Source organism: Enoplosus armatus, chromosome 2, assembly GCF_043641665.1.
Source record: "Enoplosus armatus isolate fEnoArm2 chromosome 2, fEnoArm2.hap1, whole genome shotgun sequence".
In the NCBI taxonomy this organism is placed as follows: Eukaryota; Metazoa; Chordata; class Actinopteri; order Centrarchiformes; family Enoplosidae; genus Enoplosus; species Enoplosus armatus.
Genome location: NC_092181.1, coordinates 959,278 through 983,848, shown reverse-complemented (window position 1 = coordinate 983,848; position 24,571 = coordinate 959,278). Strand labels below are relative to the sequence as shown.

General features: G+C 41.2%; 2 protein-coding genes across 2 annotated transcripts in view; both read right to left on the bottom strand.

Annotated features, from left to right (window-relative positions):
• Nucleotides 1-5,198: 5,198 nt before the first annotated feature.
• LOC139302538 (ependymin-like) lies at nucleotides 5,199-9,412 on the bottom strand. The gene is made up of 6 exons (XM_070926250.1): nucleotides 9,337-9,412; nucleotides 8,573-8,607; nucleotides 8,337-8,465; nucleotides 7,136-7,319; nucleotides 6,414-6,501; nucleotides 5,199-5,349 (listed from the first exon to the last, which is right to left on the bottom strand). Exons 1-6 carry the CDS (start codon nucleotides 9,410-9,412, stop codon nucleotides 5,199-5,201), a joined length of 663 nt encoding a protein of 220 aa, XP_070782351.1.
• Nucleotides 9,413-13,265: 3,853 nt separating this feature from the next.
• pnpla6 (patatin-like phospholipase domain containing 6) overlaps nucleotides 13,266-24,571 on the bottom strand; it is a 28,629-nt gene continuing 17,323 nt past the window's right edge. The window contains exons 25-36 of the mRNA XM_070915098.1: nucleotides 24,288-24,470; nucleotides 23,866-23,984; nucleotides 23,333-23,489; nucleotides 23,067-23,183; nucleotides 22,905-22,974; nucleotides 17,686-17,802; nucleotides 15,640-15,788; nucleotides 15,314-15,466; nucleotides 14,568-14,684; nucleotides 14,352-14,439; nucleotides 13,885-14,027; nucleotides 13,266-13,405 (exon numbers count right to left, since the gene is read on the bottom strand). Of these exons, the coding sequence (XP_070771199.1) occupies nucleotides 13,331-13,405; nucleotides 13,885-14,027; nucleotides 14,352-14,439; nucleotides 14,568-14,684; nucleotides 15,314-15,466; nucleotides 15,640-15,788; nucleotides 17,686-17,802; nucleotides 22,905-22,974; nucleotides 23,067-23,183; nucleotides 23,333-23,489; nucleotides 23,866-23,984; nucleotides 24,288-24,470 (1,488 nt within the window). The 3' untranslated portion in view covers nucleotides 13,266-13,330. The remainder of the gene's footprint in view (nucleotides 13,406-13,884; nucleotides 14,028-14,351; nucleotides 14,440-14,567; nucleotides 14,685-15,313; nucleotides 15,467-15,639; nucleotides 15,789-17,685; nucleotides 17,803-22,904; nucleotides 22,975-23,066; nucleotides 23,184-23,332; nucleotides 23,490-23,865; nucleotides 23,985-24,287; nucleotides 24,471-24,571) is intronic.

Genomic DNA, 24,571 nt, shown 5'->3' with positions numbered 1-24,571 from the left:
GTCACTCTGTCAGAGCTCCAGAGTTCCTCTGTGGAGAGAGGAGAACCTTCCAGAAGGACAACCATCTCTGCAGCAATCCACCAATCAGGCCTGTATGGTAGAGTGGCCAGACGGAAGCCACTCCTTAGTAAAAGGCACATAGCAGCCCGCCTGGAGTTTGCCAAAAGGCACCTGAAGGACTCTCAGACCATGAGAAACAAAATTCTCTGGTCTGATGAGACAAAGATTGAACTCTTTGGTGTGAATGCCAGGCGTCACGTTTGGAGGAAACCAGGCACCGCTCATCACCAGGCCAATACCATCCCTACAGTGAAGCATGGTGGTGGCAGCATCATGCTGTGGGGATGTTTTTCAGCGGCAGGAACTGGGAGACTAGTCAGGATAGAGGGAAAGATGAATGCAGCAAAGTACAGAGACATCCTGGATGAAAACCTGCTCCAGAGCGCTCTTGACCTCAGACTGGGGCGACGGTTTATCTTTCAGCAGGACAACGACCCTAAGCACACAGCCAAGATATCAAAGGAGTGGCTTCAGGACAACTCTGTGAATGTCCTTGAGTGGCCCAGCCAGAGCCCAGACTTGAATCCGATTGAACATCTCTGGAGAGATCTGAAAATGGCTGTGCACCGACGCTTCCCATCCAACCTGATGGAGCTTGAGAGGTGCTGCAAAGAGGAATGGGTGAAACTGCCCAAAGATAGGTGTGCCAAGCTTGTGGCATCATATTCAAAAAGACTTGAGGCTGTAATTGCTGCCAAAGGTGCATCAACAAAGTATTGAGCAAAGGCTGTGAATACTTATGTACATGTGATTTCTCAGGTTTTTTATTTTTAATAAATTTGCAAAAATCTCAAAAAAACTTTTTTCACGTTGTCATTATGGGGTGTTGTGTGTAGAATTTTGAGGAAAAAAATGAATTTAATCCATTTTGGTATAAGGCTGCAACATAACAAAATGTGGAAAAAGTGAAGCGCTGTGAATACTTTCCGGATGCACTGTAAAGTGATTAATCTCACAAATCTCACACCAGATATGTAGTGCTGTGATCAGCTGCTTAAAAGGAAAATTTGACATGAGACACATTTAAGTTAAAAATAAAACACTGAAAACATCTATTGCGATGCAACCTGTATTTTGGGGCCTTTTCCTTCTGGATAACTGGTCAAATAAGAAGATGATATCACATCAGGGAAATATTTTTGTATGTATACTTTGGGTGTTGGCATCAAACAGCAAGAGCTCCTCTGTACACTCTCCACTTTGCACCAATGTTCGACAATCATCCGTCATGCAATGTGGCCAAAAGATGACAGGTCGGGCATGACCAAATATTCTCACATGCAAAAACTTTGAAACTGCTATCGCTATTATTCCACCTACATAAACCCAAAGCTAAACCTAACCTCAGCTGACTCCTCTCTGTGTTGACTTTCCCCCCGAGACATTGACAACTCTAATCGCGAAAAAATACTGGCTGCTCAATAAGTCACGAAAGGTCTGACAGCATGAACTAATTTGCATCACGACGTGTCTGATGGAGCTTCAGTTGTGGATGAGAAACCCTGTAATCACTGGAACTGCCTGGATTTGCAATCACACTGCACCAAGTGGCATGTCATCCTGATTGATACCAAATGCTTTGGGAGTTAACTTCTTAACTCTCATCTGATATGTACTATGCTACTATACTACTACAGTCTTTCACGTTGGAAGTGTCAGCAACCTGTACTGTGCATTGTTGAGTTCTATTCATTTGAATGGGGAGGTCATATCACAATGCTGTTTAAAAATGTTGTATATGTTGCACATGTCATGACACGAGGTGCTAGGCTATGCTAGAGCTAGATGCTTGGAGCTAGAGGAAATATCATGCAGTAACTTTTTGTACAAGAGGACATATAAACTCAGTGGTGGAGCTAGAGGGAAGGTGTGGTAGGGTTCAAATCTTCTTCTCTGTGGTTGTCAGCACCTCGTAGCTTAGTAGCTACTGATTCACTGACAAACAAAATCACCTATGTTAAATAAATGAAATAAACATATGTTCAACATGCAATGTTTACCTTTGTGTTTCAGTTCTTGTGTGCAGCTGTTGAATGAGCTTTATTTTAGGCCTGTCCATGTGACACTGTTAAGAATTTTAAGGCGACAGGGTTTGAAATTGCCTCGACTTTCCACTGACTTTGTCATTGACTGGCAGTCAGGCACAAAATTAACAAATCTGCATACAGCGTCTCCCACTTCAGTTAAATCTGGTAAAATTGGAAGGTAGAAGTGACTTTAACAATGTAATTTTCTTATCACAACAGGGACTTTACACTTAGCCCCGTCTCTCCCTGGGCAGGTCTACGCCAAAGTCCCAGTATGCTTAGATAATCATTAGACTGATAATTGGACAGACTAGCAAGGCCATTATTGCTGCTAACGGTTCCAGAGCAGGCTCATCTCTTTAATCACACAGGACAGATGAGTAATTTGTGACAGCAGGGTTAGGTAGCCACCTCCGAACACCTTGCCGCTCATTATTAGAAGATGACTCACAAATCCCTGAAGAGAAACAAGTATGAAGAACCTCTAATGATAAAAAGAGTGGGTTAGTCAGTCATTACTGTAAGAAGACACAGCGCAGCGATTTAGTCACTCAAGAAGTTTTCAAATAGATGGAACAGCAAAGGATAACTTTTAAATGGATGGTGTCCCTTTACATGTGAAAAATGTCTGTAAAATATAGTAGCAGAGAATTATATATATATATATATATATATATATATATATATATATATATATATATACACACAGGCTCAGCAGCTGGTTATCATGTAGGTATCACTTTCATTACTTTACCTTGTCACATATTGCCTTGTGGGTAGCACTTTAACCAGCATCCTGCCGGACAGGAGGAGGAGTTATAGTTGTTCACAGTGACATTAATAAAGACTTACAACTACAATATAGTGTGTTATAAAGTGTTGTAACCATTCATTGTTTATATACTCCTTACAAATACTAAATAGGGGGCTTAAATAAAGTTACCACCTCGAGTAGCTGATCTAGGTTCATTAAGTTAATCATTTTCAGTAAACCTTTAGTTTTAGGAACAAATTAGGCAAATCAAAGGAAGAGATAAGAGCAATGCTGCCTCCATCTGCTGTAGGACAGTAAGTACTGCACTTTCTTTTCACAGAGGGATTTAATCAGACAGAAAATGGCCGTCTAAACTTGAACACTTTCATTTCAAAATAAGAAGTCCAGCCTTTACAAACATCCATGTGACATGGTACCCACAGTGCTTGTGAGATTTAATTTTAAGTGACAGTATTTATTTTAACTTGCATGACAAAGTATAAGGTGGGTGGTTTTTCACAGCATTTGGACAATGCAAATAGGGTGTCAATCACATGACATGTAATCCTGTAATTCATTGTATTGCCTGAAGCCTACGTAACTTTATAGCTTGTCAGGTTAAAACAACCTTGGTAATCATTGTAATCTTAATGGCATAATATTCCATGATTGGTTGGGTCAAAATGTAGCTCTGTTGCACTGTACCCTGGTGGGTTAGCCTGGTCTTCTGTGCCAGAGAACAAAAGGCAGCAAAGATGGTAACCGGTGTCTTTGCCACCTCCAGTCGAGCTCTTTCGCAGAGGGGAGTAGGAATGAAGTACAAGAGGTTTGTAGTGTCCAATATCCAGTTAAAAGTTCTGAAGAAGAAGCATTACTGACTATAAAGAACACATTACTGACTTTTTACTTGTCTCCACTTAACGTGCCTGGACAAATTCAGACAGTTAAGACTGTGTGTTAGAAGACCTGTAGGCTGAACAGATGTGATACAAAGGACACTTTCAAAGTGAGTATCATTGCATTTACAAATAAATTCTACTGAAGCATTGAATTTAGGCATCCTCTCAATTGTGATATAACCAATAGTGGACTCGAGTACGGAGGTTAGGCTACACCTGTTAATACAGGTGATGGAATATGTTGTACTACTACACGTAGCTAATGCTAGTCATATTTAGCAGTATCATTTGGCCATCCTGGCCTTTAGTTTAGCATGGCAGTAGATAAGAATCATACAGTAAAGATCAATTTGAAAAATCTGCTCAGTTAGAGAGGGCTTTTCATTTGTGCTTCTTGAGGTATGATTTTTATTTAGACTTATCTTTGAAATGCAAGTTGTTGGCAGTCACCTATTCAGATTATATTAATTTTTCCCTTTTTCTTAAATAGCACAATACAATTGAAGTATGCAGAGAAGTCATCCGCTGCCTTGTCGTGTACCTTGGAGAGAAGGAAGTGGACCTTTTCAAGGAGTCTGGTGTAAGTAATTCAACATCTAGCATATTATACTTCTGGTCATACTCCCCTGCTCGATTATTTCCTGGATTAACCTCGTGTTGCTCAATCGTGTTTTGTGATATTTTTTCTAAGGCTTATTGATGCAACCTATTTAGGCCATTTGAGTAATTGGGTGCGTGTGTGCATGTAGATATGTGTGTGTGTGTGTGTGTGTGTGTGTGTGTGTAAGGGTTAACATAAAATCAATAATGGCTCCACTGATTAACTGAATTCACAGTGACCATCTAAAAAGTCGGCAGTACATCCAATTCATTATCACTAACACGCTGACCCATCTTCATTTGCTTTACAAGGACACAGAGGAGTTTGAGGCAGGCTTTGATCCACCCTAAGATCTGACTACAAGGTGGCAACCATCATGGTCGAGGGAACCAAAATCCTGGAGGGAAAGGGCTTCTCAAGGTGCTGTGCTTTGCTGATGGCTATAATATATGATATGAATCTGAGCTTTTGCAAGGAACTTATATGTACTTTTGAAGTGGTTCAGAAGCTCTTCCTTGAACTTGATGGACTGGAAGCCAGTGCAAAAGTAATGAGTCACAAGAACAGTATTTTCAACTTGCTTCACAGATTTTGTTCAGATTATGTTGTTTGATTTGCAATATTTTTTATTTATTTATACTTTTTGGGGCAATTTAAATTTGTGTTGTTTTTTTTCAAGATTTGAATACCTTTGCTTGTAGAGGAAAAGCTAATTCCTCCAACTCAATGTAGTTCACTGGTTGAACATAGTTTCATTAGATTGTCACAACTCAAAAAAGATTGATGCAAACTGTTGAGTTAATTTTCTTTGTTGAGCCAAAGCATTTGTTTTTAGAGTGAGGATACCCTCCAGATGTTTACTGCTCTTTCTGGGTCTTCATGGCCAGAGACTCCAAGGCAGTGAAGATGGTATCTGGTGTCTCTGTCTCGTCCAGTTTAGACTTGGCACATAAGAAAGGAGGGATGTAGTCCATTGGGTTTGAGTTGCCAACTACCCAGTTGAAGGTGCTGAAATATAAACAAAAATGTACTTTTAATTTACTGTTTGACATTTGGGTTGTTGCTGGCACAGAGTTAAAGTTTCACAGTTAAAAAGTCACATCATGTACTTGGAACAGTCGAAGATGAGCAGCAGGCTGCGTACCATGAACCATGTTGTTGTTCAGGGCCAGAAGTACTGCATCATCTCAAAATTGGCCCAGACTGAATCTCCTGTATTAAAAACTGATGATATTTGATAATTGACTGGGGAACTGTTTGTTGCTGTACAGATAGCGGATCAGACATTTCAAACTCATGCAGTGCAGCCAAACTGTTTGAACCCCCCAGGACTTTATTTTACATTTTAGTGGAGATCTCAAAGTTTCAAACAATACCACATGTGTCAGGTGGTATTTTGGGGAAATGTTGGAAAAAATAGTGCATGAGACATATTGAAAATTTCCATTTCATTGAATGGTGCAGCCATAAAAACATGGAGTTTGGCTTAGATCATCATATACCTTCAGTGAAGAGCTGGAACATGCTTATACAGAATAAAGTATTTAAATAATAATAATAATAATAATAATATATTTAAAACCCACCTTCAGACCCTTCTCTTTTCTTCAGCTTTTTTGATAGCCATCATGGAGACATGACTGGTCACACCGTGTTTTGATTATTTGTTAGTTCTCTGTGCAATATGCCTGTTGTGTTTTTATAATTATATACAAAATTGTAGATTCTCACATTTTTATTTATTGATTGATTTTGATGATTATTTTTGTATTTTAATCTGATTGTAATTGTCATCTTTCTGTCAACAGCTGTTTCTAAATGCACTCTACAAACAAACTGACTCAACTTGACTTATATTATCTTATTTTATATTGTATAATTATATTACTACATATGATACTGACAGTTTGGAATAAGATGATTTTTCCAGACTTAAAGCTACTAATGCAGAAATGTTAAGGGTTAATTAAGTCTTGACAGTTAAGTGTTAATAAGAAAAGTAGCATTGTTTTGAATGGTTGATTATTTAGCTGTGTCTGTGCTCCTGTGGTTTTGTCAGCTCGGGTTCTCACCTGATAGTGGTCCATCCAGATGCTGGAGTGTAGGCAGTGAAGGTCATAGGGATGCAGCCAATCTCAGTGAAGATGCTCGAATACGTGCCTGAAGACATGAAGCGTAAGTCACATATGAGGGTCTAACAATAAACAGAGTGATTAAGCTGCACAAAACAGTCACCATCCATGTCTTAATCGTACACGTGGGAATTTCCTCTTCCTCACTTGCACAACATGCTTCACACAGAGAATATTTCATGCAGTCGCAGCATTTAAAGGGTTGGGTCACCCAAATTACAAAAATGTATTACTTATCTGGTATTTTGTAATGTAGATAGTTTTGGTTTTATTTTGAGTTAAATGTCTCTTAGATTCCTGTCGCCACCCAATACAATTGAGGTGAATGGAATTTAATTTTTGCTGCTCACAACCAATGTTCAGCAACATGCTTGGAATTTAAGATACAACTCAATGAGTATGTACTAATTATTCAACAGTAGAGGTAATTAGTAACAGTATTTGTTGCAGCACTTTCCAAATTTAAATAATTTCCATGGATGGCTGGATTCGTGTAGCAAGTGGTCGCCCAGAGTCACAGCCTTTCATTGTCCCAATTTTGGCCCAGCACCAGTATCAGGCTAATCAGAGACGTGGCACACTGTATCGAGAGCCATCATTCCTTCAGGTCTTGTCAAAATAAAACCAGATTTCTTCACCTTAGATACAATATTTCCTCTTACCGTTCTGTGGCAGGTCTCCATACCAGGTGTTGACAAGCACACCCATTCCCCAGGAGGAAGAGGAGCCCATGAATACTTGACCCATCAGTTTAGCATCAGAGGGAACGTGTAAAGGAATGAAGGTGGTGTCCAGCGCTTTCTTCTTGCAAGAAAATTTTCTCCAGTCGATCTCATAGTAGACTTTCTAAAAGGACAAAGTAAGACAATGAATGTTGTCCTTTTATCGCTCTGTGTCCTATATTTGCAGCCTGCTGTGTCTTTGAATGTTTTTGCATGTGCTTACTCTCCATGTAGACTCTCATCAAGAGTGTGTTGTCTTTATTGTGTTTGTCGCACAAAAGGTCATCTGCTGAATATTGAACAAAACTTCTTGAAAGTATCTATTAGTGGTTAAGGTAGTTTTCTCCGTGTTTCTTATGTTGATAACCCCCCCGAGTTGACTCGCATTTTATCAGTCGAATCACTGCTCTCTTTTAGCTGCATCATTGTTCACAGAGCTGCGCAGGAGCAACAGCATGGCAGGCACAAATCGAGGCGTGTCTCAAAATGATCAAACCACAAAACTCAGCGTGAACCGTATCTGTTGCCGGCTCTGAGGCTCTCAGCTCTGGTGCTGAATGTTAGAGAAGTCGATTACCAATTATCAAACTACTTTTGAACCAGACGCTGGTGCAACCTCCTCTACTGTGATGTGAAAAACCAGTGTGAGTGAGGGAAACACGTGTGACAATACAGGCACTATTAAGTAGCTATTGTAAGACTTGTTTTCATACTTTGCAGGTAAAATGGAGATACATTCTGTAAGCTGGTTGCATTGTGTTATAACTGTGTTTTATTAACAGCTACATGTTGCTTCATGCTCTTAGTTTGCTTGAACCTATTTATGAAAGATTGTTGCATGAGGTGGGAGAAAATACTGAATCTATTCACTACATCTATTACCCCACGTTGTTAGGAGTAAATTGTGAATGTAGTCAAGAGTACAGACCATCATTCATGGTCACGGGACGCTGACCGTGTTGCAAAAGGAGAGATTAGATATGCTGACGCTGGAGTAAATAGGAATGCAAAAAAATGTAGAGAAATTCCTGGTTCACATGGACTACAGCACCAGGTAGGTCATGGGAACATAAGCTGTTGTTTACATGACAGTCTCACAGAGAAGGTGGACACTGAAAAGTGTTTGCAGAAACAAGTTAACCTGTTTGAAAAGCATAATCTGGTCCAGAGCAAGGGTGTGATTGCCAGCAACTCCGAAGTTTCTAACCCGCATCCTCTCACCAAAAGCATCATAGCTTATGGTTCCTGTGGACATGACGTTGCCAGCCATCTGAAAAAGTGACCGAGAGCAGGAAGTGATCACTAGACATCGTTCATTCATACAAGAGAGATTATGTGTGGGGAAAGATGACGTGTGAGGCATATGAGCAGACTCACCACAGTGAGGCCTCCACTCATCAACGGTGGAACAACTGTGGAAGAGGAAATCAAAAAGTTTAACAAATCAGTTCTCTTAGTGATCTAAAATAAATTAATAAGCATACTGGGTAAATTAACTCTGTGTTGACAAGGCAATACTTAGACAGCCTGGTCTATAATTAAGGATTTGTCTGTATTGTTGATTGTGAAATAGTAGATAACATTAAGATGGATAAAAAAACATAACTTTATCTGCTTAATTTGTATTTGCTGGTAAATACAAATAATTAGTCAAACATCTGTCACACATTTTGAATTAGATTACCCTAAAATCCAGTTCCACACACATAAAGACACAGTTACAGGCACCAGTATTACAATGTCTGTCAAACTAAATAAACTGATAGAAATGACGACTGACTAAATAAATGAATTCATGTGTTTTCTTTCACCAAATCAACTAAACTGCAAAAAATGAAATAAAAAAAGAATATATATATATATACACAGTATATATTTAATATTAAACAATACAAAATATTAACAGTATTGTGAAAGTGAACACAATGAAAATGAAATTATCCATATATGAATGTTTCAAAGCTCATTCTTTTTTTGATGTTCTTATATTTCCACTTTGTTTTCATTTCTCCATCATGTGGAGAAAGCTTTTTGTCACTTTGCCTAAATTCATTCTAAGTGCAGCTTCACACACACAAAGCCCCCCCCCCCCCCCCCCCCCCCCCAGTATTTTTCCGCCGTCAACGGGTGTCCACACTCACCGCAGGGTTTGGGTTGCTGGGCGACTGCAGCGGCCAGCAGCAGGCTGAGGCAGGACAGCACAGCGAGGAAGTTCATGTTGAGAAGCTTTAGGAGAAGCTTTCGGAGCCGGACGAGGAGAACCAGCGAGCGCTTTGGTCTCAGGGAACGACACGCACCTCCATATATACCTGCTGCCTGCTCACAGCTGGCTGCGCTCACATCATGTGGGTCAGCCCACACTGCTTTTTTTCTGACTGCCCCAATGAGGGAAAATATGACCAAATAATTATCAGCCCTCCTTTGTAAAAAACTTGGTGAGACATATGACCATTGATAAGATTATGCAATGCATCCAGTGTTTTGACTGCAGGTGTAAAGATTCCCATGTTGTGCAGAGTAATTCCACTTGCTTTTATCCCTCAGCCTGCTTTTATCTCAAGCACCTGTGAATGCTGCAGGGCATGCCTCTTTACTTTTGTGTAACTTCATCTGGTTCTAAAATACACCTTTTAGTCTGGTTTCCTTTGTTATTGGGTGCTGTACCATGTCCTATCACAGATAACTACACAAACAGCTTCAAATATAGAACTAATCAAGTATTCAGTCTGCAAGAACAGAACAGGTTTCATATAGAGATAGATCAAGAGCAGGGATACTAAACTTGCTTTTCCCTGGGGCCACTTTTGGCAGCAAGGGCCAGTTAGTAAAGAAACATTAATAGGCTTCAGAACTTTTCTAACATGTGGTTAATGTTATGAAACGGTTGCAGCTTTCTGCAGGCAAACTTCTCCCACGTGCCCCGTACAGGTCATGTGTACATGAACTTTTACAGAACTCAAGTGTCACTGCTTCTGCAAACTGCAGAGATTGCTGATAGGATGCAACTTCCCAAGTAACAGCCAGGACATTATTGAACATTTACTTATTGGTAAACAATTCCCAGTGTGAATCAATATATTATTGTGAATTAAAAAATTGTCGACAGGCCACCGAGCACCTTATCTGTCCGCGGGCTGTAAGTTGAGTATCACTGACCTTGAGTATGTGTCATATGAATATGTGTTGTATTTAGAGGCTATACTTACTGATTAAAATCAACAATGTGTGCAGCTTTCATGAACAGCCCCGATCATGTGAAAGTTGTTAACATGTAGTAAAATAAAAATGGAGTCATAGTCAGGTGCACCATCCTTATCTGCAGGTCACTCCTCCTGAAATTTCCAAATTCCAACACCATAAATTTTACATGTACATGTTATGTGTAGATGTATGGTCTCTGAACAGGTTTCAAGTGATCACTTGTTACCAAGTTAAGATAGTTAACAAGTGTCACGGCACAAGATGTATTGCTGAAAGTATTTGTTTTGGGTCTAGGGGATGTAAGTCGAGGTGGGCAGATGTTACCAAAGCTTCACTGTGAAGTTCACTTAGTGTGTTGGAGCTCATGTCAAACAAAGGATACCACATATGTGAGGAAGCTTTTTGAAAGGTTTGCATCTAAACTATGTGATCGGCACATTATTGGGATAACCAATAAGATACATTAACATTTTGTGTGCATTTATTTTGCAATGCATTTATTAATTATTTTACCGTCACATATTGCACAATAACATGAACATTTAATGCAACACTTCTGTCCTTCTGAACAGAAATACAGATTTAATAATAACCACTACCAGCCCTATTTAAACAATCTACAGCACATGGTAAGGTGCATTTAGGGCGTGTCCTACTCCCCTTTTGCTAGTTAAATGGCGCATAATCTGGGTACAATGTAAGGCCCAAAGGGGTTGTATTTAGGCCCTCAATTATTCATAGGTGTGTTTTGGTCGTAACATGAATGAAACCAATCAGAGTGTCATCTCCCATTTCCTTTAAAGCCAGGTGCGCCTGCCGATATCTAACTGAAGAGGAAGAGGAGGAGGAGCGGGGCTGTCCGGGGCTCAGGTCTACTCTGGCATAAATTGTCTATTTAAAATCTGATCGGCACATTATCAAACATGTTTTGAGGCTTGTGTTCAACTTTGCGTCATACACAGGTTTTGGCTCATTTAAAAATGATGGAGCTCCTAACATGCATTAAAATGTATGAGAAAGAATAAAAACTCAAACGCCACATGATGTGATGCATATATTTATTTTCCAATATGCATATTAAATGATCATCTGTTTTCATTCTTTAGATTCCCTTAGCATTTCAAGGTGGATGGCAATTATTAAACCAAACATCTTCTGAGCAAGGAATACTTCAAATATTTCAGTGCAAAACAGCTAAAGCCAAGTTAATTAAAGTTAAAGACATCCCCCCACCCCCAAATATTAAAAAAAAGAAAATAATTTTTAAAAAGCCAGTAGTTAACACGTATAAATAAAACAGAATGGATTTTAAGAGAAGAAACCCTTTTTTGTTTAGGAGTAGGTTTCCTTGTTTTTCAGCAAAGCATCAACTTAAAAATGTCCACCTCATATACATATATGAATATCAACATTATGTATATTATAATATAATCTTGTTACAATTTCTACAAGAGGTCCATATTAATTAAGTGTTAATAGTTACATGAGGTGAATTTCTGCCCATTTGAAGTTAAGGATTACTCAGGGTTTCTGCGTATGATTCATGTCAAAATGAATTATTGTTTTGACAGTAATTTGTTGGCTAGTTTTGAAAGATTTTTATTACTGTACAGTCTCAGATACACCGTCATACACACATTATCGCCCACCATACGCAGGAACCTTGAGTACTGCATGTGTGACCTCGTGCAAGCAGAGGCGGGCTCACACTGGTTTGCTGTGTATTGTCACTCAAATGGTCGCTCTCGTCTCCACAGTCACTGTTCCCCTGTGGTTGAAACACAACACTGGTTGAAAAAGGCATCGTCTTTATCTCAAACAAAACAGCTGAAACGCACAATTTCAAAACAGGCAAACACGATGTCATCCACTCACTGAAATCATCTCATTCATCCCTCATCTTCCTTACACATTTACTCCACCCTCTGTTCAGTTTAGTCTACCTATGGCGCATCGAGCTCACTCTACTCTGTTGTGGGTGGATTTTAAATAAATCAAATTAAAATAACACTTGACTCACTGGTCCATCTGGTCTACACACTTTTATCTCCTTTATGTTTTTAAACCAACATTTCAAAACTTTCTACGGCATTCATTAACGCGTCTTGCTCTCTAAACGTCTCCCTAGTTTTAAACCATCTTCGCTCTGCTTCCTAACACTGGTCCACTAGTCTACTTTGGTCTCCACATGAACATCTATTCCTCCTACAGCTTCCCCTCCCCGACTCTCTACTCGACATCTATGCTAAACTTACAGAACTCAAACTAGCTACAGCTCTATTGTATGTTTCTTACTTTTCTTTTCAGTGTCCTACGCAGCTTTGCACGTCTGTACCAAACAGTCATCCTAACACACAGGCAACAAATACGCACTCATCCGAAACAAGCGCACACAAGAAATGAATGGACCGTGTAAGACGTCAATAATGGAGTGCAATGACAATGTACCAGCATTAAAGACATACATAAAGATTCAGAGACACAGACGGGACATGGCTATTTTAAACTGAGAAACAGGAGAGTGAATTGGAAGTTTAAAGTGTCCTGTTTTGGTGTGTAGGTTACTGGGGGGGGGGGGGCCCGTTTTGGCAGGTTTGGGAGTTGGCAGGCAGGGATTCTGGCAATGGGTCAGTTTGGTGTGAAAGTGATGAGAGAAATGATGGGTGGGGCAGACCTTCAATGGGCGTTTCATTTTTGACGGTGGGGTCAGAATGTGAACAGATGTGCAAGAGCGAGGAGGAAGCCACTCGATGCAAAGAAGGTTGAACAATTTAAGAGGATGACTTCATCCAGAAAAACAACAACAGTATTTCAGAGTTTCAGAAGTTGCAGGAGCCGAGTGTGGCGTCCAAGTCTCTAGCCTTGACAGTTTATGGACCCGTAATTTGGCCCTTGTTCTTGTTTGAACTCCCTCTACTCCTCCATGGCCCTCTGTCAGCAGTCAGAGACTTCGGAGGTGTTGGAGTCACTGGCGAATTTCCTGCGTTGTCTCACAGATTTCTCCTCATCCTGCAGAGCAGAAGAGAGTCTTGTTTTCACCTGTTCAGAAGCAAATTGGTTGCATAGAGGAACTGTTCCTCTAGCGTCACCCACAGGTGCCAGAATGTCATCTCTGCACACAAGATATTAAACATATCATTTATACTTGGATAAAATCCTTTGATTGTCATGACCACAATCAATCAATAGAATAAAAAATAATCAATTAACACTCAATCAATAGTCAAAAAAGAATCAATAGAATAAAAGAAGAACTGGGAACGAGAGACCTGTGCATAGGTTTTAATTTTTTTATGTTTTTGAGTAGGGATGCTCTAAATCTCCCGATTTTTCTACAGATCTGATACCAGTCCTCTCTTTTTCCAAAATGTAAAATCTGTAAACATCACCGGACTTATTGGAATAATTTGAATTTGTATGTAAGACTACATTTTATAATGACATTGCAGAAGAAACTGGGTCTGTCACGTCATGTTGTGCATGCTTACAGTCTGAAAGACTCCATTCTGGCCCCACTCTCCAGGGGAGTGGTCCTCAGGGTCCTCTGCGTCCTCTTCCTCTTCTTCCCCCTCTTCCTCTCTCACGGTGTCCATCCCGTCTTCCTCGTACTCTGTCAGACAGTCCGACTCCTCTGTTGAACAGAAAGATTTAGAAGAGATATTACTGAGAGAATTTATTGCATGACTGACCCACAAGTTTTAGATAGCACCCATAAAACATCAGGGACATCTGCTGCTGTATTTCAATGAAGCAGACCAGGTGAAAGCTATGACCCCTTATTTATTACACTGATTAAATCCGACGTGATCTTGAAAGGGAACTGTACATCTTGGTGGAGGAGACTGCTGCAACAAGGGCTTTTTAACATGACACGTGCAAGCTGTGTAAAAACTTTTTTAACCACTATAAAAGGAATTATTTCTAGATATTAATGAATTGGCAAGTGATCCTTCACCTTCTGCAGCCACGTAGCTTTGGACCGGCTCTATCCTGGATACGATCTCTGCAAGGTCAGTGAAGTCAGCTCCCGGACACGTGCAGGACTGCGAGACAAGAAACTATTATTACATACTGACATCATGACTTTGATGGTGAACATGTATGTAGTTCATACATGATCAACCATATTACATCATCATCATCTGTGTGTGTGTGTGTGCTCTCTTCTCACGTCAGTTCTCTTGCTGTCGTTGTAGTCAGCTGAGCGGTGGTCCTTCAGCATGTTCTCGATAATGTCCCCTCGGGCCCAGCCAGTAAACACCAACTTGCCGTGCTGGAAGCCCACATCCTGAAGAAGTTTAAATAGAAATACAAGGTACTTTAAAAGGCTTATCAGAATCCAAAACACTGCAGCGGTTTATATTAATACATGAGACAGGCTTTTACAACTCTGGAATGGCGGGAATTACTTTATCCTCCGTATTGACGATTGCGATGTTAACAGTAGAAGTATGCCTTGACATTACAAAGTGATCTATCAGGAATGTGTGTTTGCATGCATGTGAATGGCTGAATTTAAAGCAAGTTGAGTCAGGTTTAAGTTTTGTGGCTGACGATCCTGCCTTTATGGCACTCAAGCTATGTAAATGCAGTGGCCTCTTTGAAATGAATGAGGGGGCTGCATCTTTTTATATAGTGCTGAAGCCTGTCTGAACATGGCCGTAACCTTCAAAACAAATGCACATGGAGTGACGATAGAGTACCAACATACTCTCTGCAGAATGAAGCAATGGAGCTGACACTAACCACCATCAACACAACTAGTATTATACTTAGGCAATATTGACTGTGCTCTTATTTGCTTGCAGTAATTAAATCAAGGTATCACAATTAACTTGTAATGTTTGCGAATGCTGGGTATCCCCAAATAAATAAAAACATTAATATTCATTAATCAATATTCATGAAGTAACTCACATAGATCTCGTCGAACTTGCCGAAGTCCATGGTCTTAAAGCGGTCGATGGGTGGTCTAATGTACTCGCAGTAGGCACTCTTCTTCACCACCTCTAACTGCCGCACACAAGACACGTAGGCCAACCGAGACTGAATCTCTGCCATGTCTGGCACCTGCAGGAGAGGCAGGTGTGAGAATGCTACCAGAGTTCACCAACAGAAATGTTTCTCAGTCTGCAGACCCCGCAGCCAAATCATCTCTGCTGCATATTGATTGGAAGCAGCATTTAAAACTCGAATATGGTGTTCGATATTTCAAGATGCTGAGTCGCCAACCCGTACTGTACCTTTACTTTCTCTGCCCAGGGATTGATCCGTTTCCACAGCAACCACCAGCCAGACAGGCAGTCGCCGTAGTTACAGAGGTCGGTCTCATCTTGGCTACCCACGTCGATGGCGATGACAGTTCTGGCGCCCATGTTCCTTGCGATGTCCGCTGTTGGACGTGGAACGCGTACACCAGCATTCACACACACATGCACACAGACGTACGGACACAGCACGACAAAATCCAGCAGCAGAGGTGGTAAGACAATGAATCCTGTGTTATTAAGCTTGTTTCAGGATAATATCAGTTCCTTTAAACCTTCACTTTAGGAGCCACAATGTTCAAATAGACTTACACCACAAAAACATCTGTCAGAAACACTCCAGAGCATTTATGGCCAATTAGTGACGGAAAACACTGCAATTTAAAAAGAAAGAGAAATGTATACTTTCCTGGCCAACGAGCACAGGGCCTGAAGTCATGACCTTTCTCATTGACTTGCTAGTGTTAAAAAGAGCATTGGGGCAGTGAGCATTTTTGTGGTGTTGAGCCTATTCAAAGACAGAAACAGGAAGACATCCCACAAGCCCAAAGCACTGATCCACTGTGCCAAGAACAACTAACTATAAATGCAGCGGATGGAGCACAAACTCTTCAGGGAGAAGGTAGAGCAACAAAAGTCAGAAATTAAAGGATGTTGATTTTACAAGGCTCCCTTTAGTTGGATCAACCTTTGGGCCAAGAAAGCACCATATTTCACAAACCTCAAGAATGAGTATCGTTTGAGAGATAATGGGACATGGTTCCTATACCAAGAAGAGAATTATAATGGCTCAGTCCAGAGCTTTGTGAAATATGGCTGCGTTTCATCAGTACAGAGTACATTCTTTATCATAACTACACAGAGCGTTTTCATCTGCGCACCATAATGAAAGCTAAAAACAGTTTATGTCTTACTTAAGTCTTACTTCTGTAAACATTTTGGTCTAGTGCATTTTCAAAAAGCTTTCAGGTAATGAGGACATACTTAATGGTCCGCAGACAAAACACTGCTCCTCCCCTCTACTAAACAGACTCCACTCATTTTTCCTCTGGTTGAAATAGAAGCAAATACTGATTTTACAATTACAGTTCAGTACAATGAACCAAAAATGTAGGGCTGGGCAATATGGTTGAAATCATTATCAACATATTAAGAAGGATATTTTCCGATATCTGTCATGCATTACATGACACCAAACTCATAGATGTAAAAGAAGAACTTACGTACAATATCTCATTTTGGTTTTTTTGTTGTTCTTTTAAATTACAATTTGCTTGGAGTCATAATTTGTACAACAGATATGATCATATCACCACTGTATGATTCTGGTGAATGTCAACAAAAGATAATATTGAATTATTGCTCAGTCCTCATTTCCACATGAGGGGAACCAGACTTTAATCTCAAAGCAGACTGGTGTCTTATGGCATAAAAAAAAGAAAACAATGCAATGGTTTTAATGTCAGGAGCTTGAAAAAACTGTTTTGTTGTTGTTGTTGTAATCCCTCCCCCCATTTTTAATTCTACACCTTTCTGACACCAGGCTGTTTGACAGACAAATACCACATTCCCCCTTTTCAATGAGGTATTTCTTAGTTTATGTGAAACCTTGTATTATATACAGTTGAATCAACTCTCAATATAACTCTAAATGTTGAGTTTTTCCCCATCTAGTAATACAGATAAAGTTTGCTCACTGAACTCACTCAGTTTCTATATATTTTTTTGTTTTTTTAGACTCAGTTTGTCTTAATTTATGGTCTGAACCGGCTTAATATACAGAGGGGGGAAAACTCAGCACACACTCCTCCACTACCACCTGACTTCCCTCCGCCAGCATTAAAACAAGTCCACATCTAAATATACTTACCCAGCCTATAAACAACTTCATTAAAACCCCTCATAATAATCATCCCCATCCCTCACTCCACCTCCCTCTTCCTCTGGGGGACAGGAGTTTGGTGGACATTGAGGATTGTGTGTCGGTGGGGGGAGGGGTTGGGGAGTACCACCTCTACTTGCCTGGCAGGTTGTTGATGTAGCCACCGTCCATTAGCAAGTTGCCATCTTTGGGGTCGCAGAGAGGCGGCAGATACCCCGAGAGGGTCATGCTCGCTCGCACATAGCGCCACAGAGAGCCTGACACACCAGGGAGGGAAGGAGGGAGGAGGGAGGGGGGGATAACATCTCAATAATGTTTGCTATACGTTTCAGGTTAGTGTCGACACAGACCGCAGTCCGAACACCAGAGAGAGGTCGGACAAAGGAAGATAGCCGATCCCTGCAAAGGCTAGGACTGTGGTTCTGCCCACCTTTAGACTCTGTTGTACACCACTGCAAACCTCATTACCTTGCACAGAGACCCTGTGATTTGTGCGTAAGGTAAAAAAGTAAAATGGCAACCATCACAGAGCACCAAGGCTGTTTGAATCTCCAAACTGTGTCCCAACAACAGCGCTTCATAGCATGTGATCGTATGAATTTGCTTCTGCAAAATCCAGATATTGTATGTTTAAACTGAAACCAATCATGATGACCTGAGGAGAAGAAGTAGAAGAGTGTAATGGACCTACTTTAATTGTTTACATGTCAGAGAAGGAGCAACAGCAGATGTTGTGACAATGTTTGGAGATCCTTCACCGTGAACATGGCAGGGAAGCACCCAGCCTGCCCAGTCTTGCAGTCCAGCTCAGTGCCAGCAGGGGGCAGGAGCAGGCCGGGTGCTGCATGGGTTGGAAGGATAAGGAGCACCGCAGAGAAAAGCGAGGGGTGCAACTCTGCGTGGAGTATATGTGAATGCTGAGGCAGAAATATCTTACTGATATGACTTTAGAGGGATTGCTACCACCTACAGCTGTCTATTTGTTTTTATTCAGTTTACAGGAGCTACAATGGGCAACAGCAGGATCCAGAACACATATTCCCGATAAGTGAAAATAAAAATAGAAAAACTAAAAAGGTAAAACACGCCATCAATATACATTCATGAGAAATATATAGATTGGCTCACAGTGTCTAAGACTGGCATGCACATAGAAGCAAGCAAAGCCAGGGGAGAGGACAGGTGCTGTGTAGGAGAGACTGAACATGTTCCTGTGGGTAGAGGTGATTGAAATGAAACAGAAGCGATTTCACAAGGACCTCGTCATGAGAAACAAGCTGCGGTTCAGTCCAAAGGACAGACACATTTAGGCCCACCAAAACGCACGGTGATCCACAACAACAGACAGATGTGATGTTGACATAGTGCAGCCCTTCACTATCTCCAGTAAGGCAGAAGTGAGACCTTCAACACTATCAGCTTTCCTTTAATCAAAAACGCAGTACTGCCTGGTCTCTGTACCGGATCTCACGCTGAAAATCCAGCTAAAGCTACATCGGCCAAGCTGAGATGCCTGCAAGTCAGTAACTGCACGTTCGTAAGAAATATATAAAAATAAGGAAGTACAGAGGTGCATGAAGACATCAGTGTTTACAAGCCACATCCAGCACTTTATAATATAAAAAGGTAAAGGGACCAGAGGAAGCCAGAACCATCATGCATCTCTCTATGACCCATAGATGTCCAAACATGCGTGGGCAAAACATCTAATAAGAAAGTAAAGGTCAATGGTTATATTAAGAGGTGGCGCCAAGCCAACTAGAGAAAGTGTATTGTGTGTGTGAAAGCCAATTGGAGAGAATGATGTGTACCATAGGCTGTTATTCAGTGAAAGATGAGGCACTGATTGGATCAATCTGAAGACATGTAATGGATTTAGTCTTTCCTTCCAAACCATGGGCTCCCAATGTCCACCTGGTCAGTGTGGGGTTAGTTACGAGTGAGAACTTGGGTGGGAGGGGATAAAAAAGAGGAGGAGGGTAGCCGAGTGGTTGACTGTCGACTTAGGGATGGGGGAGGAGGTTTTGGTGAGCGGGTGTTTAAAATCTGACCTGGGACATTGTTAACATAGCAACCATCCACAAGCAAGTGGCCATCCTTGGGGTCGCACAGGGGAGGTAAATAGGGGGTGTAGGAGGCACTGGCTCTAACATAGCGCCAGACGCAACCTGTCGGGAAATGGAGATGGAGAAGGAGGAACACATCAAGTATGGGCCGGACTCCAAATCACAGATGGAAAACGAGAGAGAGAGAAAGATAGAGAGACGGAACAGAGAGAGAAGAATGCTGAAAAAGAGAGGAATAAGGAGGGAGAGAGAAAGAATTGCCCGCAACATAATAGAGAAGAGAAGAAGAGAGCAAGATGCTGCCAGGAGCAAGACAGAGAGGAAGGGGAATACAATGTCAACAAAAGTATTTACTCATGCCTACAGTTTCTAACCAAATGCAGTCAATTCTAATATGAGGCCAATTTCAAGTAAAAGCACACTCTAGGACAACTGTCAATTGAATTAATCTATTTGAAGGCTAATTAAAGAAGTATAATATATGACAAGATCAACACAACAACATTTGGTGACTGTGCTATGTAGTATGAGTACCATTATAACCAGTCTGTGATATAAATGACAACAAATATGTCGGATGGATGACACCAGATGTATGTAAATTAGCTTTACAACCTAAAAAACAGTGATGCAAAGATTGTTTAATGTGTTCATTAAGCATATTAAAAAATAATTGTATTAGCGTTGTTAGATGACAAGCAAGGTGGGAGGAGGACAAGCAGAGAGAGAAAGACTGTACGAGGCAGAGAGAGAACGATAAAAGAGAGAGAGAGAGAGAGAGAGAGACAGAGAGACAGAGAGAGGGAGACAGGGAGAGAGAGAGGGAGAGAGAGAGAGAGAGAGAGAGACAGGGAGAGAGAGAGGGAGAGAGAGAGAGAGAGAGGGAGAGAGAGAGAGAGCGAGAGAGAGGGGGAGAGAGAGAGAGAGAGAGAGAGAGAGAGAGAGAGAGAGAGAGAGAGAGGGGGGGGGGAGGGAGAGGGAGAGAGAGAGAGAGAGAGAGAGACAGGGAGAGAGAGAGGGAGAGAGAGAGAGAGAGAGGGAGAGAGAGAGAGAGAGAGCGAGAGAGAGGGGGAGAGAGAGAGAGAGAGAGAGAGAGAGAGAGAGAGAGAGAGAGAGAGAGAGAGAGAGAGAGAGAGGGGGGGAGGGAGAGGGAGAGAGAGAGAGAGAGAGAGAGAGAGCCCACCATTTCAAGAACTGCTGTTGGGTGTTAAACAAAATTAAATTTAAAGAGAAAACTGCAAGGGAAACTGGACAAGGTTTAACAGAAAAGCTTTTTCGGAGATCTCATTCTTGGTAGTTTTTCTCACTGGGTAAAAAAAGGATGTAATGCAAACCCATGACACTGTGAACTTTACACCTATCAAAATGGCATACAATTACGCTCTTTTTTTTCAAATGGCTGAAGCCAAAGTGACATAATCAGAAAAACACCACCCTAGCCATGTTTGACAAAAGCACACCAAAAGAACTACAGGAAGCACAGAATGGACGTAAGGGAATGAGAGAAGCAACATGGGATGTCATTAAGGAGCGAGGAGGGAAAGGGAGGGTGTTCTGGATCCTACATGTTGACATGGACATGGGAGGGGAATCAGCATTTCGGGATCAGCGACTACACAGGTTATTTTCTCTATGGTGTAACCTATAGATGGGCAGCTCTGTGATGTCTCTCTATGTGCAGAAAGTCCCAAAGTAAGGGGTATATACAGGGCATAATCTGGGAGTTTTAGACACAAATGTGATGGACAAGAAAATAATGAAAAAGCTACAGCTTTATCCATTTAGCGCATGAACAGGAAGAAGTTAAGAAGGAAGAAGAAGAGTTTGTGATACAGAAAGATGGTAAAAGATTGGAAACATGAATGAAAGAAAGAAGAGAAATGAAAAGGGAAGAAACCAGTGCAGTAAAGTAAGAGAGGCAGATGATGGGAACAATGAGACAGAGAGAGGAAAGGCTTTGCTCCAGCAGTTAGTTCATCATACACATGCCAAAATGCAAACATAAGCATTCAGTGTTTCCCTGCAGGACTCAGGCCTGCAAACCACTCAAATCCAGCAATCAGCCTGAATTATAATATTCCAAAACATTGCCTTTACAATTAAACTAGCAATGCCTTCATTTGATGCACAATACTGCAAATTACAATTAAATGATTGTGCTGAAAAGTCACACAGCATAGAAAATGGCACCCTGGATTTGTGGGGTTGGTGGGTTTGTCCTTTCATGTTAGTGATGGTCAAACAGAAGACATTTGCCTTTATATCAGCAAATACATACACAAGCATAGAAACATCTACATGGTGTCTTATTTAATACATATTTAATGAAATCTCTCTCTTCAAAGCCCTTTGGCCGTGGGGCTTACTCCAAACCAGATTGAAACTGGCAAGTTTGTGGAGCTAACTAAAATGAAGCTATGCATTTGGCTTTGATGGCTGCAAGGTACGCAGGCCGGCCACTCAAGCTTTTCTTTGGTCATATCACCACTCCCTAACATAAACTTGCGTGTAATTCATCCATAATGTGATGGCTGATGTTTTTACACAGTGTTCTCTGTTTTATTATATCCATTAAATTTTACTAGTTTTAACGAGTTTACTTCTTGTTGTGAGGAACTTAAACTTGTCTACTTGCAGCGAGACTCATAAGGTCCTCCAGCTGGCATGGACTCCTTAAACGGACACACCTAGAGGTGTAGTAACTATGCTGGCATTTGCTCAAAGTGCTGTTACCAACTTCAGTTTAGTTTGGAGTGAACCCGCCATAACCCATAAATCAGGGCATGCAGTTCAGTCACTCTAGATGATGCCAGTTACATTTTTGAGTATCGCCTCGAGTTGTGCCTACTAATACAATATGTATGGACTTGTTGTACAAAGGATGAAAAATGCTACAGTGCCTAAAGTCACTTCTGAAGTTGAGTGGGTACAACAACATGCCAATACAGTCACTTAGGTAATAGCTTTAGTTACTGTGCCATTTTACTTCTGACTGACTGCTGCAAGCATCACTCGCTGTTTAATTACTTCTGAAACATGAATTGCCAGTTTGACACATTAGTTCTCCGTCATTCAGGGCAGCATTATTGATTGAGTTGTGTTAAATGTTGAGAAAGACTTAAGCAATTACTTATGCCCTTTATTGTGTATGTCTGTGTATATTTGCACGTGTGTTTGCATTTACGTGTTGTCTCCTACAGCTATCAAACAATGTACTGTACTTGAGCTTGTCTACAGTAGTAATATGATAGAGAGGGGTGGCAGCCCCTGCACTCAGCTCAGCAGTCACTTACCATCCTGGTGAACACGCATGGCCGAGGCTGTGATGTCAGTGGTGACGTTGAAGTACGGCAGCCACAGGTCCTGGGGGCACGGAAAGTAGTTCAGTGTTATAAATCTTACCTCCCTCTTGCTTTCTGGCAGACCTTACTGCGGTGGTAAATAAAATCCCTCACCTCGGCCTGCTTGTCTTGGAAAACTTTATAGATGCTGGTGTTGAAGGCAGAACCGGAGAACATGGAGGTGATGGGATAGGTCAGGTCCAGGACTGTTTTAAATACGGAGTTCATTGCCTGTTGAACAACAAAATACAGAGAAATCCGTTGGAAGTCTAAGGGCAGCCCCCTTTTAATACATTGAAAGAAGTTGAATTGAAGGCTGCTGGTTATACTAAACTTTTTTCATTTCATGACTGAATAATGGACATAGACGTGCGCTATACCTTGGACCACTCTCTGGCTCTCTGTTTGGTTCTGACGGCACTCCTCTCCTCAGCGTACAGAGCACCAATGAATGAGCCGATCGAGGTCCCGCCCACTATGTCAATAGGAATCCCCGCTTCCTCCATAGCTTTGATCACACCCACATGAGAGCAGCCTCTGCATGAGGGAAAACCAACATGTTTGACAATAGTCAGGTACACTAGATGACTTCCTATGTTGTACGCTGCACATGGTGCTGAGTAGTAAAAAATGACTTGAGATGTTTCCTTTGGTATAAAAGAGTACGTTTTCAACAAATCATTAAAGTTTCAAAAGGCAGGACACATTTTTAGGTGCTAAGGTGTATTTTGACAAAATCCTTCCTGCATTACTTTACATATCAGTAAAATGAGGGGGAGTTAAGGGCTGCTGACACATTACATTATATTCATGTCATGTGGATCGACTGCATTGTTAATATTACAAAATACTAAGACTTGTAAGACACAAACTGCCCTCTACATGTCTGATAGTTGTGGCCCAGCCCTCTCACCTGGCTCCACCTCCTCCCAGCACCAAGGCGATGCTGTTTCCGGTCAGGACTCGGGCCAGCCGAGAGAAATCACTGTGCCTGTCTGCCGTTTTCTCAAACACCTTCTCATATACCTCCCTCTGCACAAACATAGAAAACACACATGACATTACAGTAAAAGCATCACATTAACATGCAGCAACACAAGACCAGTGTTCTTGCACATTTTTCATATTGAAGCGTCATTGATTTACCAGACCATTATTTCATGACTGCGTTTTCAATTTATAGTTATGAAGGAATGGCTGATCAATTTCACTGTCTACTAGGTCACCTGATTCTAGCTAGTATAGCATACTATAATACAGTATAAATGCAGTATACTAAAGAATAACAATTTCATAAAAGAACAGCTAGAAATGACAGTGAAGTTTGCTTTGTACTAGTTTGCTGGGACTGCGTCTGGAGAAGACCCTGCGGGGACACTTGAGGTGCAGATGTCCAGAGCACCAGCTACGCATGTTGAGCCACTCGACCGTCCTGGAGGGGCCCGGCCCATCCTCTTTGTGCAGAAGGACCAGCTGCTTCAGGGCCCGAACTGCTGTGTTCTCCAGCATCTGCTCCAACTGAAGGGGAAGAGAAGAGGAGGGAGACACATCTTAGAAAAGAGACAGAGAGAGTAAATGTACTTACTTGTATTGAAAAGGTTTGTTTGTTACCAAAATGT

Excerpts from the sequence above, each read along its gene's own strand:
- LOC139302538 (XM_070926250.1), bottom strand. The coding sequence starts at position 9,412 with ATGAACTTCCTCGCTGTGCTGTCCTGCCTCAGCCTGCTGCTGGCCGCT. Across the intron at positions 7,320-8,336 it reads AGATTATGCTTTTCAAACAG|AAAGTCTACTATGAGATCGA; the intron begins GTTAACTTGTTT and ends TTGTCCTTTTAG. Across the intron at positions 5,350-6,413 it reads TCTGGATGGACCACTATCAG|CACCTTCAACTGGGTAGTTG; the intron begins GTGAGAACCCGA and ends TTTATATTTCAG.